Genomic DNA, 14,603 nt, shown 5'->3' with positions numbered 1-14,603 from the left:
TCATATCTTGAGACTGGGATTCAATCGGACCTCGGGGTCGGCATTCGGCTTTAGATCCAAGTGCGCACCGAACCGCCATAGGTTCTCTCCTTTCCAACCCCCAAACCCAGCAACCAAAAACCAAGCACACTGCAAATACAAAATGGTGAGCAACTTCCTAAAAAGGCGTGATCCGAAGAAAGTAGCGTGTGTCCTTGGTCACGAAACCAAGCTAGTAGCGCTATGAATAGAGACCTTGCGAGTCTCGGCCGACTGAACAAGCGTGAGAAAAGTCTTCGTCTTAGACCGAGCCCTAGCCTGTCCACCGAAAACCAAAGCTCCCTGGGTACGGGCGGCAGAGCCATTGGCATTGCCATTGGCATTGCCATGACGAAGGCCATTTTGGACGGGACCATTCACCGAGACTGATTGGCTTTTGATCTCTTGGAGGGTTTCTTCTAGGAACCCTGGTCGGTCCCAGCAGGATTCTTTCTCTTCGTGTTCGCAGGTTTGGAAGGGGGTGCCTGCGAGACACCAGGAACAGTCGGTGGACAATTGGCATGAGGAGGCATGTACATTGCCTCCGTGTCTTTGGGCGAGCAGGTCCATGCTGGGCATGGATGCGGCGAGTAGGTCGTATCCTTCGAGGAGGCTGTTGCATGGGGAGGATTCCCATGGTGAGCGGTTTCCGATTATGGCATCGCCTAGATCGGAGCAGAAGAGGCACTTGATGTTGTTGAGTAGGGATATCCAGGCGAGACTTTCCTTTTCAAGTGATGTTTTCTTGAGCTCGCTTGTTGGTGAGTCCATTACTATGTCTGCGAATTCGTAGCCGAAAATCGAGGATACCGTGAGCGGATGCATGTTCGATGCCCTTGGAGGCTGGATGGTGGTCTTTGAGAGATTCACGGAAAATCCCATGATAAGATCGCGGACAGTTAGTTCACTTCCTGTTGATTTCTCAAGAACAAGGCCTCCTTGGTCACGCAGAGCATTCCATGACGGACAATGGGAGTCAGATGTTGGCTCGGCGAAGGGCGGGAAATTGGCCCTGAAGCTTTTGTTTATCGTTTTATAGTAAGCCAGCAGCATGTGATGGAGCACAGAGAGTAATGAGACCAGCCAGGCTCTTTTTGTCTTTACATCATAGAGGATGATAGGCTGTTGGGAGCTGCTCGACAAGCATTTGAGGTAGTTTCCTGAGGGGCTGAACTGAATGGTGTTGACGGATCGATCAAACATCATACCCATTTGAGCTCCGAAATTCAATGGAGACGCGGTTTGTGCCATGAGTTGGAGGTTTGCTCCGCTCCAGTGCCAGGTAGATGTCTTGACTTTGGCATTGGACCATGTTACATTAGGAACTAGCCGGTTCGTGCCTAACAGGACTTCTGCTTTGGAGCTCCAGCCTAGTATTGCTGTTGCGGAAAGCAAATCTTCGAAATTGGTTAGTCGAAGCCATTGCTTCTGCGTTGCTTGCAGGTCAGAAACCTGAAGTTGAAAGTCGCCTGTGGCGGTTTCCAAGTGCCACATAATCCTGTTATCGTCGGTCTGCTTGATAGGTATAAGTGCCGTTGAGTAGCCCATGAGGATGATTCCATCATCGACCATGATAGGATATTCGACAGCTGCAAGCTTAAGTAGCTGCTTAAAGTCCAGCTCGAGTCCTTCACATGGTTTAAGTCGAGGTTCAACAGAGGACTGTAAGGCGATCACGGCCGAGTCAAAGAGAGGATACCAGCATTCAGCGCTAGAAAAGAAAGATTCGAATGGGGCTAGCTTATTGAGTGATTTTGAGCCCTCGTCACTGAAGCCACTTTTGAGCGTGGAAACGGAAATCTCATGTTGAGCTGCCTCCCGAAAAGTGAGGCAAATCCATTCCAATGCATCCCGCGCCTCGAGTGCTTTTGTTGTAACACACAAGCGGACGTAGCATTGATGGACTTCAAGTCTGATGGTTCCATCGACTGTTTTCTTTTTGTTAGCGCCAAGATCATGTGTAGTGATCATGTTACTCACGGTAAAGACCGCGGGATGCTCGGAGAGCTCTCATGATTCCCTGCAGTAGTCCCATTCCTACGACTCCAAAAGAGCTTTTGAGAAAGTCGTGGCAGGATGCGAGTTTGACTGTATCCTTTTTTCTCGTCAAAGTCCCTCTGTGTAAAAGAGCTGGTCCAATATCATTTAACGATTCCAGTATAAGGGGGAGTTCCCAATCGAACTTGAATTCACGGGTCTCACTATCGGTAATTCGAACCACTGGTCTTGGTATCTGAAGTGCATCTATTGAGAGTCGATGCAGTGGGCCAATACGTACCCCCGTTGCAAGAAGGGTACTTACAATCAATCGTTCCTCGGTATCATTTGTAGAGCTTTGAGCATCAAACACTCGTTGCAGTGCTGCAGCAAGCGCGGTTCCAAAGCTTCCATGTTCGAGTAGCATGTCAGCATCAGCTCCTGCTTTTAAAAGGGCTTCCAATGCCTTAACAGAAGTAGCAGCAGCCAAAGCACTGCCGTGGGGTCCAAAGTATAACTGCATATCAATATCAGCACCGGCTCTCACCAAGAGCTCGATGACTCGAGGGGACGGGTTTGGACGAGAAGCAGCCGCTGCCAGAGCACTACTATATAAACCAACTGGGGTCTGCATGTCGATATTGCAGCCGGCTTTAATCAGAGTTTTGATATTCATGGCAGAGCTAGACTCATCAGTCGCAGAAGCGGCAGCAATAAGAGCGCTGCCAAAATCGCCAAGAAGCAGTACCCTGTTGACGTCCGCGCCAGCTTCCAGGATAGCATCGAGGCTTTTAGGAAATCGGGACCCGGCGGCGGCAGCAAGGGCGCTTCCGTAAGTGCCTATATATACTTCCTGTTCGACATACGCTCCAGCGTCGAGGAGAGACTGAAGGTTTTGAGGCGAAACCACAGCAGCGCACAAAGCACTACCATATAAGCCAGTTTTCAAAATTGCATTCACCGAGGCACCTGCTTGTATCAAAAGCTGAACGTTCCTGTTCGAGCCTTCTCTAGCGGCAGCAGCAAGCGCACTTCCATATTCCCCTCCAATCAAATACATATCAACATCAACTTCGGTCCTCAGAATAATCTTCAGAGTTTCAGAATGTCTCGACGCTGCAGCCGCACAAAGTGCACTACCGTATTTCCCACTAAATAGCTGCATGTCCGGATTTGCGCCTGCTTGTAATAGATGTCGAACGACTTCGACTAAGCCTGCAGCAGCTGCAGCAGCAAGAACACTGCCATACACTGGATGGGCCGGGGTCGCATCCGGATCGCGCAACTCAGCCAAAAGCGCTCGAATCTGCGATTTTCCTTTCCCCTCTGTGATAGCAATAATAAGATCATGGCCAGGTACAGATCCACTAGCTGGTTCCTGTTGAATTGTGTCGAAGGGAATATCCTGGCACATGAGTTCAGACAACGTTACTGCCCAGCATCCACGGGTATTGCGCTTACCTCTTCGTCCAGCATCATGTTCGATTCGAGAGGTTCGTCCTTCTTGCCGAACGGCTTCCACTGTCGAAGGGCCCGAGTCAACCAGCCCGGTTTGGGGACATTGTCTTTGAAAATGCTTGATCTTGATTTCACGAATGGGTTATGCTTCTGGAGCTTATTTGTTCTACCCCGACGAGACGGAAACCCGTCTAGTTCGCTGGATTCATAGCCATCCGCAGATCTGCGATGGAACGTCCCTGCTTCTTCGTATCGTTGTTGTGAGTCGCCTATTAGAGGATCACCTGCGATGTTATCGAATGGCCAGTCGTTCGCAGCCATGGTGCTATGTATAAGGTGTGGAGGATGAAGGAACTCACATTCTGGGAGACCGTGTCTTTGAATATAATTAACATGGTGAGAGGCGAGGTCATCCGCCTCAACATCAGCCTCAGCCTCACTTTGGGAAAACCAAGGGTGAAATCAAGAGATACGAGATCATTGCGGAAGTGGAAAAAGATGCCTGGGTGGACTGCAGGTGTGATTGGTGATCTGGTAGTCTTGGCAAAATTAGGAATAGTAAGACGAGTCATGTTTAGCGATTTAGTTGGAGATTTGGGGGTTGCAGCCGATGCGAAGTATTTTCGATGGCGAGAGACATGAAATGGGAAGGAGATGAAGAAGCTCGGACATTTGGTCGATGGCTGGTTCGCATTTATGGCAACCAAAGCATCCTTCACAAGAACCCAACACTACGCGCAGATCGAATAGAAAATGGTAAGCACAAATATACTAGACTTTATATCTTCAAAGTAATCTCAAATCCCATTGGCGATTAGGTTTTAAGGACTGGAGAACTGTTCGTTCTGTCAACGCCATCGCTAACGTTATGCAAAAGAAGTACGACACAGCCACCCAAGTTATGTACAGGAATGTAAGGATAAGAAACAAACAAGTTGTTTCAATCCTAAAGAGAAGCAAGTGGATGGGTATCTCAGGGTCAATTATCGCTGCCTTTAAAGCGAAACAAAAAGGTAAAACGTGTCAGGCATGCAAGAGAAAGAAAAGAAACAGGAATTGGCGAAAGGCGTCATCAGAGATCATGAATCATGACTTCGGGTCGAGGGTCTTTGGTGAGGACCTGAAATGCGCGATGAAATTGAGTTCACGCGGGAAGTCGAGCTGGACGACGATTGGGAACTTGGATTTGATTTTGTGCCATTGAGGTCATTTGCGAGTGAATTTTGATGGATTTCTTCGGGGAGAGGGAGGTCAGGCAGATGGTCGGGATTCGAGACCAGGCTGCGTGGACGGGAGAACACGCCGCCTAGAGAGGGGTTGTCTTTCTCGCGAGGCAGGGAGTCGAGGTGGGTGCGTGTTCGGCGACGGTGGCGACGGAGGTACTCATTCGGGACAGGGTCGACCTGTTTCTTCACGGCTGGGACGAGGTTGAGGTAGATAGGGAATATGGCGCCGGCAGCGAAGAGCGCCACAAGAACACAGAAGGAGTAGGATTCGCCGTTGTTTAGGTAGGCTGCGTAGTCTGCAAAGGGGAAGAATGTTCCACCGCTGATTGCCATGGTTAACATGACGGCGGCTGTCTTGGTGTGTTGGGCTGTGCCACGCAATGAGATGGCGAATATGATGCTGAAGGTACCGCTTTCAAACAGGTAGACTAGCATTGCCATGACAATTGCTGCAGAGCCATTGAGCTTCATGCAAAGGACGGCGCAGACGATCATGCCGATATAGTTAACCATCAGGATCCAGCGTGGCTTCAAGAACCATTGCGCAAAGGCAGCGAGGAAGCGACCGACGGCAAAGACACTGTGGCCGATTGTGAGGAAGTCAAAAGAGGTCAAAGAGGAATGCGGGTGTTCGGCTTCAACAAAGCGAACAAGTGTTGTTGAGAATACCTCTTGTCCGGCCACATAGAAGAATTGAGACCAAATACCCAGACCAAGAGTCAACCAAACAACCGGGATCCCAACTACCTTGGTCATGTTGTCTTTTCGGCGTTTGTTTGCCAATTCTTCCAGGTCTTTGTCCGAGGCTTCGGGGACTGGCAGATAGTAAAATGCCACTGCCAACAGCACGTCGAACAGGGCGATACCAAGATAAGCCCATTGTACATCGACCAGCGATGCAACATCACGAACATCTTTGAAGAGAACTTTCTTGGCCAAAAGCGGCGATAACACACTTCCGACAGCTTGGACACCCTGCGAAATATTAAGTCGAATTTCAGAATTCTCAAGTGGTCCACACAGTGCGATAAATGGATTCCCCGCGGTTTCCAAGACTGCCAGGCCAAATCCGACAATGAAATTCGAAAGTATAAACGCAGGTGTTGATGTTAGAACAGCAGATGGCCAGAAGATAAGGGTGCCACAGGCATAGATGCATAGACCGGTCATGAAAGTGGACTTGAACCCCCAGTGTTTCAGTACAGGTCCACCAACCAAGAGAGGACCAAGCACGTATCCACCAAAATATGCACCGTGAAGTCCCAATGAAGACCATGGCCCTAGCTGGACGATGGTCTCAAATTGAGTATTCAAGATATCAAGTAATCCATATGCGAAGCCCCAAAGGAAGAACAGAAGGGTAGTCAAGGCAATGGGCGCAATTGACTCGCGATTATTTAGCTTGAGCATACTTTCGGGTTTTTTCATGTTGACAAAGTCAAAGAACGTGATATCAGGCGGGTACGAGGCACTGGTATGGGTATTTGCTTCCGTGTCTAGCGTCACTGCAGTTTCAGGGTGGCCCAAGAAGTCCAAAATGCCAATTGGTTCATCGGAACTGCGAGAGCTACGCCGACGGGTGAAGATGCTACCATTGCGCGTTGCTTTTTCGTGGCTCCCGGTTGGGGAGGGTGATGGTAGTCCTAGATTCCCTGGCGTTGCAGCCGGCGATGGCACTGCAACAGATGCTTCTCCGTTCGCATAAGGTCCGGTTTGCGTGCCATTTGAAGTGTCATTGGTGTTCTTGATCAACTTTGGCGCAAGACGAGTCACAAGAGGCTTGAGACTTGGGACGCAACCGCAAATTATCGAGACGTTGACTTCAACCACTGACCACATGAAAGATAATGATGCATACCCTAAGACCAGTTAGCTTAATTTGATTGTGCTAAACAAAGAAGACTGGAGTCGTACAGCTGAAGTCAACCCCTCCGATGTTCTGAATATGAATCGATTTGACCTCCATGGAGCGCGAGACAGCTGCCTGCTGGAGAAAAGCAATCCGAATAACGTCGACCACGGCCACAAAGAAACCAAAGGAGAAAGTAACGACTAGGATGACCTTTTGCTTGTAGGGAAGGCGCATTTTGGTCAAAAGCGGCATCGGAAGAAAGAGAATAGCGAGGTCGGTGATGATATTCACCGGGGAAGACGAGAGGTACAGGGTGACAATGTCGGTGCAACTTGCGTTGGGCGGGACGTCGGAAAGAAACACGGCGTTGAGCGGATTACACTGGAACACATTGACAAATGTCAATGCAAGGCCCGCTGCATTCACGACTGCCAGGGTGACAAAGTTGGCCCATCGGAAGACTTTCTGGTTTCGTGTCAAGGTCAGGTAGAAGACGAGGATGGAGGTCTTGACGGCCATTAACGCCGGGTTCTGTCATTCTGTTAGCGAGGCAATCTGACAAGAAACCATTGACACCCACATAGAGCACGGTAAACGCATAGTTGGCCTTGTTAAAAGCGAGCTCATCCTCGGGTTTGATCGCATTGGAATGAAGACCGAGACCTTTCTGTACGGCGAAGAAAAGCGAGAACGAAAAACCAAAATCCAGAATCTGCAAGCTCATTAGCTTCTGAGCTAACCTTGGTGGCCCCTGAACCCTCCATTTCATTGTGACTCCATCCCCGGGATCATGCAGGGACTGGACCGAATAATCCCACATACCCATGCGACCAACATCAACCAGTCGTGCAACCCAATTTTCCTGACCACAAAGATGCGCGAAATAAAGCGAAGCACGACGAATATACTAGCGAGGACGAAGAAGGTGATTGAAACGCCCAGAGTCGCCGCGCGACGACCCTCCATGACTGCGATGTGTCCGGGTTAAGTGCGAGCCCAGGGCGTGTCCCGGCTACTGTGTGATCTCGATCGCAGGAAGCGGATAAAATGGAGCTGGCGACTTCATATCGCGCAGAAAGGCAAGCGAGTCCGGGGAGGGTGGAGGGTGGAGGGTGGAGGAATAGAGAGAGAGTCAAGGTGAAGAAGCAGAGTTCTGGAGAAGTGGAGAAAGCAAAATTTAGGGTCCGGCCGTTTTTTACCCCGGCTTTGGTCTTCGCCTATAATTGCGGTGTACTTGACCTCGACTTACACACTTACACTGCGCTTGCCTTGCTTTTGGCCCATTTCTCCCTCAACAGCAAAAAAAAAATCATCTTCTTACACCTTATCCACCCTATCCACTCTATCCACTCTACCCACCAGACCGGATTCCTGAACTCGTCGGAACTGGGGTAACTTTGAGGGACGAGGGGCATTCCTCGTATATAGGTAATCCATTGGCTCTGAAGCGCACTTTTGCCGACTCCCTCTTTACCATGGGTTGGAATACGCGTCATATCCACAGCCTTTTCTTGGGTGCGCTTCCACTACACTTCCGATGTTGGACCGGCGCGACGCAAGTGGCGCTTCGGATGTCGACCGAAACCCCGCTACAGGCTACGGGGGGTTGGGGTTGGGGTTGAGGTTGGGGGCCAATTTTACGCCTAGATGGGTTATATCACAGCTAATACGCTAATACTGGCTAGACAACATGAATATTGCATGAATAGGGAAGGGTTTATTGCGTTGCTACCACTATGCGACCGTCGCTATGGAGATGCTAAACGATCGGATATCTGATACCCCCAGACCATCTGTTCCTTGTCCCTGCATAGGAGATCGCCAGATGAGCTTGGCATCTCAGATATTCGAGGCTGATAGATCTTGCTCAAAAAAATGGGCCATGAATTCGGCATTTACGCATGGCTACAGGCCTAAGAAACGCTGGCCTCCAGAATTCCGTCTCCGAGTCTATGCGAACTTGCCAAGATATTCACGGTAAATAACTAACCCCCGAGATCAACAACAAGGCCTGCAGCGTTGCAAGCAACCGTCGCTAGTAACTTCTAGCCGCTTGGCTGCATATCTATCTACACTATAAACCCCCTGGATCATCCCCTTAGGCGGTCGATCGGCTGCTAATAAGCCCCGATGGGATGCAGTGAAGCGAAGTTATGCCTGAATACTCTCTGTCCTGAGAAGATATGGTCACAATGCAGGCATATTCGCCGGGCCGTCCCTAACACCTCACTATGTTCATCACATGGGATTATCGCGATGGAGCTCATTGCCAACTCAAATGCAAAAGTGCAAGTCCACCCCTAAGCGAGCTGCAGGTCTTTTGTTCAAATGAAGTGAATGATTTCGTTCTTGGCTGTGACTTAAATCCTGGACTTTCCTCGACGGAAGGTGCGGAGTGTTGTGACTTTCTTCCTTTGCACATTGCTGTTAAGATCCGTCAAACACACTCGAGATGAACTTCTTGCTGCTACTCTGGAGCCTTTTGGCTTTTGGCGCTTATGCCGAGACTGCAAAGGCTTCCACGGAGAGCTTCATCTCAACTATCTGGGATGACTTCAAGCACGCGGTCGATTGTGGTAGTTGTCAGGTATGATCGTCCCGGCATCTGGGGTAGTAGGCAAAGGCTTACCTGAACTATCTCCCAGGCTCTTTTGGGTGGTCTCAAGCTCGTCTCCGGGTTTGGCGAGGGCTTCATGATTGATGTCTTCATCGGCGTATGCAAGCTCAGTGGCGTATGTCATGGTTCTGAGCGCCCTTCGCTCAATGATGTTGACCAAGTCACAGGTCGAAGACCCAGATGTTTGCCGTGGCATCATCGAGAAAGAAGGCCCTGCTCTTCGTGATGCCTTTCAGAACCTGCATATCGGGTCTCACGCCACCAAGACCATGTGCGCTAGTCTGATTGGACTCTGCCAATACCCCGAGGTTCGCTCTCATACCCTCGAGTTCCCTTCAACAAAGCCGGAAACTACCAGACCACCGGCCAGTGGTAAGCCGCCAATCAAGGTTGTCCATTTCAGTGACACACATGTCGATCTCTACTACGAAACTGGAGCCAGCTACGAATGCACCAAGCCCATCTGCTGCAGGGTGTATGAAGACAAGGATGCCCCGGGGATCACAAAAACCCCATGTGGACCATTTGGAAACACCAAGTGTGACCCACCACATATCCTTCAGGAGAGCATGAATGCAGCCATTGCCAAGATCAATCCAGAATTCTCCATTTACACGGGTGACGTGGTAGCTCACGATATTTGGCTAGTTGGTCAAGCCGAAGCACTAGATGTCTTCAATGATACATACAGTCAGATGGAGAAGGACCTTGGTATGGTTTACGCTGCCATAGGAAACCATGACACGGCACCAGTCAATCTATTCCCCCCAAAACAATATTCAGGGCAAGGAAGGCGCTCAATTCGCATACAGCGCACTCGCCGAGGACTGGTACAGCCTCACCGGCATTCCCTCCGTCAATTCAGCAGATGAATTCGGATCATATTCAGCCATCCACCCAAACAGCAACCTGCGGATCATCTCATACAACAGCATCTTTTACTACAACTACAACTTCTACATGTACCAAGACCCCATGGAAAAAGACCCAAACGGACAATTCGAATGGCTCATCAAAGAGCTACAAGCCGCCGAAGATGCAGGCCAGCGTGCCTGGCTAATCTCACACATCCCACCCGGCCTCACAGATCACTTCCGCGACTACTCCCAGTACCTCGACCAAATCCTACAGCGCTACGAAGCCACCATCGCAGGTCTATTCTACGGACACACCCACATGGACGAATTCCAAATCGCCTACTCAGACTACACCACCCGCAACGCAGACACCGCAACTGCAATGGCATACATCGCCCCATCCATGACCCCAACCTCAGGCCCGCCCTCCTTCCGCGTCTACGAGATCGACCCCGTCACCTACGGCGTGCTAGACTTCACCCAATACATCGCCAACATCAGCGATCCATCCTACCAAACAAACCCCGAATGGGTCCCCTACTATTCCGCAAAAGCAGCCTACGGCGCAAAGCTCCCGACTCCTCTAACCGACCCCAAGGCAGAACTCACCCCTGCCTTCTGGCATAATGCCACCGTCGCCATGGAGAACGACCCCTCCATCTTCCAGGACTTCTGGACGCGGCGCAATCGCGGTTGGAACATTGCTGCTTGTACGGGTGATTGCATGAAAAAGGAACTCTGTATGCTTCGCGCTGCGGACGCACAGCATAACTGCCATGAGCCCGAACCGGGTCTCAACATTTCTATTAACAAACGTGACCAGGGCTCTGGGAATGCTGACTCGGAAGAGCTGGATGGGTCTGGTGGTCCTGAGTGTGACCATTCCGGCATGGGGTCGCTTTTGGGGAAGATTGCCTACCGTGCGAGACTTGTGCGTGAGGCTGAGGAGAGAGTGCTGGGTGGTGCTGGTGTTTGATTTTTGCTTCATGCTTTCGGGTTGCTAAGACGCTATGGTATTGCAAGTCGTTTGTGTTGGGCTTGGTGGTATGTTGCAGGACGTTTTCTTGATTTGATCAATATGGATAGTTTCTCATGGCCTCGTTCAAATAAATTAATTGTCAAGACCCGGTAGATCAAGCACCTATGGGACTTCTGGATCATCTGTGATAAGTCCCAATATAATTCAAAGCCAGTACTTTCACCATCATTGAGGACTCCGAGGACTGGCTTTCAAATTCCGGGCCTTTGCACTATCTCAACCCGAATCGTATATATATATACATCAATACCATCAACAGTAACAGGCAGTCGCTGGGATATATTGAGTACTAGTTATATCTTGTCACTGTCTCGAATTAGCTATCTCGTTATTTTCATATATAGTCTAAGCAATCTGAGTTTCAAACGCCTCAAGCCCATCCAGCAGTAATACCACTTAACAATACAGGCAACTCATAAAGAAATAATTCATTGACTTCACAAATCATCCACTCATCAAGCCCCAAAAGCACCCCAGACAAACCTACAAGCCCCAATAAGGTAAGTTAATCTATCTCAGTTATACGGACCTGAACCAGGTAACATACGTTACAAACAACCCCCCGTTACAAGTTATAAGGCTGAGTCCCCCTAACAACATAAATCTCCCCAATAAGAACAGCACAGCCGACAGCCATAGAAACAGCAATGATAGGCAGATTCACACGCGCAAACTCCAAACTGCCCACGCGGATATGTTTGCGCTGTAGGATATCCCGCCATAGCAGTCCGGCCAGCGAGGCGCTGAATGCAGTGCTGAAGGCGCCGAAGTTCACGCCCAGGGCCATGCTATAGACTGTTGCCCAGAAGGTCTGCTCGCTGATTGGGATGCCGTTCTTATCGTGGATTGTTTGCCAGGCTTGGATGACGCGCGAGAGGAGGATTGTTGTGCCGATGTTTGTGCCGGCGAACTATGAGGGGGGGAAGGAGAGGTTAGTTATTTCAGTGGAAGGGAGGGAGGAAGGCGGCTCAAAAACTCACATTGCATAGAATCACAGACAAAAAGCCCATCCCGCCAACCGCTCCTACGGTCCCGGTCTTGTTCACCCAGTGATCCCATCCATATGCAAAAACAGGAACCCAGCCTTTGGTGACGAGCGCCTGTACAAGTACGAACATGGCGAACGCAAAAGGAACAAGTGGGAAGGGCATGTGGGATACAACGACAGTCACTGTCGGGAAAGTCTCTTGAAGCCAGCGGTACAGATCAGCAGAGAGGGAGACCAACGTCGGCGGTCCGTCCTTCTGATACTGACCCGCCCGCTTCTCCTCATCGACCGTGTCAGTCGTATGTCGGGAGTCCAGTGGTTCGGGCGAAGAAGCCTGAGCCAATCTCTTATTATCAAGCGACGAAACACCAGGCGGCTCCAGTTCCGGGAACTTCTCCTGACCAACGAGCACCGAGACGGACAACGGTGTCTCGCGGTCCGGGCTGGAAGTCGATATCTTCGAAGCTAGACCTGTATCCGCAGCCCCGACGGAAATCTCATCATCGGTGCGCTCAGAAGTGCGCTCCGCAGTGTGTCCGTGGACACCCGACACATCCTGTTCCTGCCCTAGGATCTCGGGGGATTGAGACTCGCTCCGCTCGCGCAGGCGCTCTGCGCGAGCATTCTCGACGTCTCGCCTGCCCCGCGCGGCAATTTCGCGCGTCTCGTGGCGATGGAGCCATCCCGATGCGACATCCCAGCAGAACATGACAAAGGCCGCTGGCAATGTCACGTAGAAGACGGGTTTTTCGTTTCCGGTCTGGCTCGAGGCGTTGATTGCAAGGAGGGTGATGAGCGCCGCGGCCATGATGACGGCGCCGAAGGCTGCGCCCTTTTTGTCTAGGAATGGGTTCATGATCTCCTCCAAGGAGAGTTGCTTGCCTTCTTCGTTGTTCATGTCCTCTTCTTCTTCGGCGTTGCCTCGCGCGTGGGGAATATTCGGGTTGACTGGTTTCTTGCGTTTTTCGTCCTCAGTAAGCTCATGCATTTTGATGGAAAGTGGGATGAGGGATTCATCGGCAAAGATGATGTACAGGAGGAACGGGAAGATGACGATTGCTGTGACGACTGTGGGTACGATCATGTTTGCTGTGTAGACGATGAATTTGATCTCGAACGCGCCGGCCAGCACGAGGTTCGTCGGGTTCGACGAGACTAGGATTGCGGAGGCGATGTTTGCTATGGCAAATTGGCTGTGGATCCAGGCTCGGGGGTGGACGATGTTGCTGGAGACCCGGGTCATGTAGGCGAGGAAGGCTGTTCCGGATAGAATGATCGGGTCGTTTCCGATGAATGTGCCTAGGCCGAAGAAGAAGGCGTATAGATAGAAGAAGAGTCGGTGGCCGACTTTGCCGCCACGCTCGAGCACTTTGAATGCTAGCCATCTGATTAGACCGGAGGCATCGATTGAAATGGCAATATAGGCCAGTGTGAGGAAGAAGGCCATGATATCAATGGGCAAGATATGATTTGCGCCGAGCGTGCCATCGTGTACTTCTTGTCGACCAATCGCTTTTATCGCGAGAAGAAACAGATCTGCTATCAATGGGGCTGTGATGAAATTCAGCGGGAAGCGGAATCTCATGAAGACGCTTTTCTTCTCATTGTGACGATTCCGGCGCGGTATTATGCGTATGGCGCTGAGCGAGTCCAGAAATATGTTGTTGAGCCATCGAGGCAGGTAGATGGGGATATGAAAGGGGAACAGGACGATAATATCTGAAGACCGGTTATTCAACGTGGTTCAACGTGAACCGATCCCATGGGGGCTACTGACTCGTCACCACAAATATAATCAGGGTAATGATTGACCGCCAACTTTTGATTTTGGATGTGTCGAGATCTTCGTCCATTTTGCGCTTTGGAGTCGCTTTTGCTCTGCGGCTTCAGCTGTGCATGTACCTGGTTGTTATGAGCCAAGTCAGTCCAGTCGCGCTTCGGCGCTTCAGCCGCTCTGAGGTATGAGATCAAATACCAGGAATGCTGTAACGGAAATTTGCATATCAAGATCCGGTGGTGAAGCCTATGGCAGACCCATTTCGACCACTTTGAATTGCAGTAAATAGGCTTGAATACTGGAGAATCAAGAAATGGAGAATGTGGGGAAATGCAGAATGTCCCTCATACTCCTATCAGGTGAATTCTTTGGGGGAGAGCGGCCTCTATGAGGGTCTGCCTGGGGCTGTGAGTTCCGTGATCAAAGAGTGATTCTTGGGCTTTTTAGAGTTGTACTAGAAGGCGAAGCAGTGTTCCCTGTTCTAGCAGAGATTTCAGTGAGCCTCAATCAGAAACAGTGAGACGAGCACGAGATAAACTGATTAGCGTGGAATTAAGCCTGGGCAAGCCAAGACTTCTCCAGCGTTGACCACGGTTGAGTGATCGCAATTCAGTTCTTCCGATCTATATCATAACCTTCTTCTTTCCTGCCTCTCTCCATCTCCTTCTCTCTCTCTCTTCCCCTCTCTTGCTTTTCTCCCTCTCCTTTATCCCTCGCAGCTTTACCGCAACTTCTTAATTACTCCGCAGACTCAGCCACTGGGCGCTATGCACGCCCAAGCTTAACGTACCAAT

The 14,603-nt window shown here is 50.4% G+C and overlaps 4 protein-coding genes across 4 annotated transcripts; 1 reads left to right on the top strand and 3 right to left on the bottom strand.

Annotated features, from left to right (window-relative positions):
- Window positions 1-198: 198 nt before the first annotated feature.
- Window positions 199-3,774, bottom strand: N7511_009531 (ankyrin repeat domain-containing protein; the record flags this gene model as incomplete). The annotated part of the gene is made up of 4 exons (XM_057131908.1): window positions 199-1,946; window positions 1,999-2,113; window positions 2,297-3,400; window positions 3,457-3,774. The coding sequence occupies 4 exons, from the start codon at window positions 3,772-3,774 to the stop codon at window positions 199-201; spliced, it is 3,285 nt and encodes a 1,094-aa protein (XP_056979896.1).
- Window positions 3,775-4,532: 758 nt separating this feature from the next.
- On the bottom strand, window positions 4,533-7,497 carry N7511_009530 (putative MFS monosaccharide transporter; the record flags this gene model as incomplete). Its single annotated transcript, XM_057131907.1, has 4 exons — window positions 4,533-6,538; window positions 6,594-7,062; window positions 7,112-7,243; window positions 7,354-7,497. The coding sequence occupies 4 exons, from the start codon at window positions 7,495-7,497 to the stop codon at window positions 4,533-4,535; spliced, it is 2,751 nt and encodes a 916-aa protein (XP_056979895.1).
- A 1,468-nt stretch (window positions 7,498-8,965) lies between these two features.
- On the top strand, window positions 8,966-10,981 carry N7511_009529 (sphingomyelin phosphodiesterase; the record flags this gene model as incomplete). Its single annotated transcript, XM_057131906.1, has 4 exons — window positions 8,966-9,118; window positions 9,177-9,263; window positions 9,316-9,864; window positions 9,902-10,981. Coding segments are annotated over 4 exons (1,869 nt in total), but the record flags the coding sequence as incomplete, so codon positions are not given.
- Window positions 10,982-11,609: 628 nt separating this feature from the next.
- On the bottom strand, window positions 11,610-13,885 carry N7511_009528 (putative arsenite efflux transporter ArsB-like; the record flags this gene model as incomplete). Its single annotated transcript, XM_057131905.1, has 3 exons — window positions 11,610-11,954; window positions 12,025-13,751; window positions 13,810-13,885. 3 exons carry the CDS (start codon window positions 13,883-13,885, stop codon window positions 11,610-11,612), a joined length of 2,148 nt encoding a protein of 715 aa, XP_056979893.1.
- Between the last annotated feature and the right edge of the window lie 718 nt (window positions 13,886-14,603).

The sequence above is a fragment of the Penicillium nucicola genome (genome assembly GCF_028828085.1).
Source record: "Penicillium nucicola strain IBT 29836 chromosome Unknown utg000010l, whole genome shotgun sequence".
Classification (NCBI taxonomy): Eukaryota; Fungi; Ascomycota; class Eurotiomycetes; order Eurotiales; family Aspergillaceae; genus Penicillium; species Penicillium nucicola.
The sequence above is the reverse complement of the archived record's forward strand: the minus strand, read 5'-3'. Positions and strand labels throughout refer to the sequence as shown.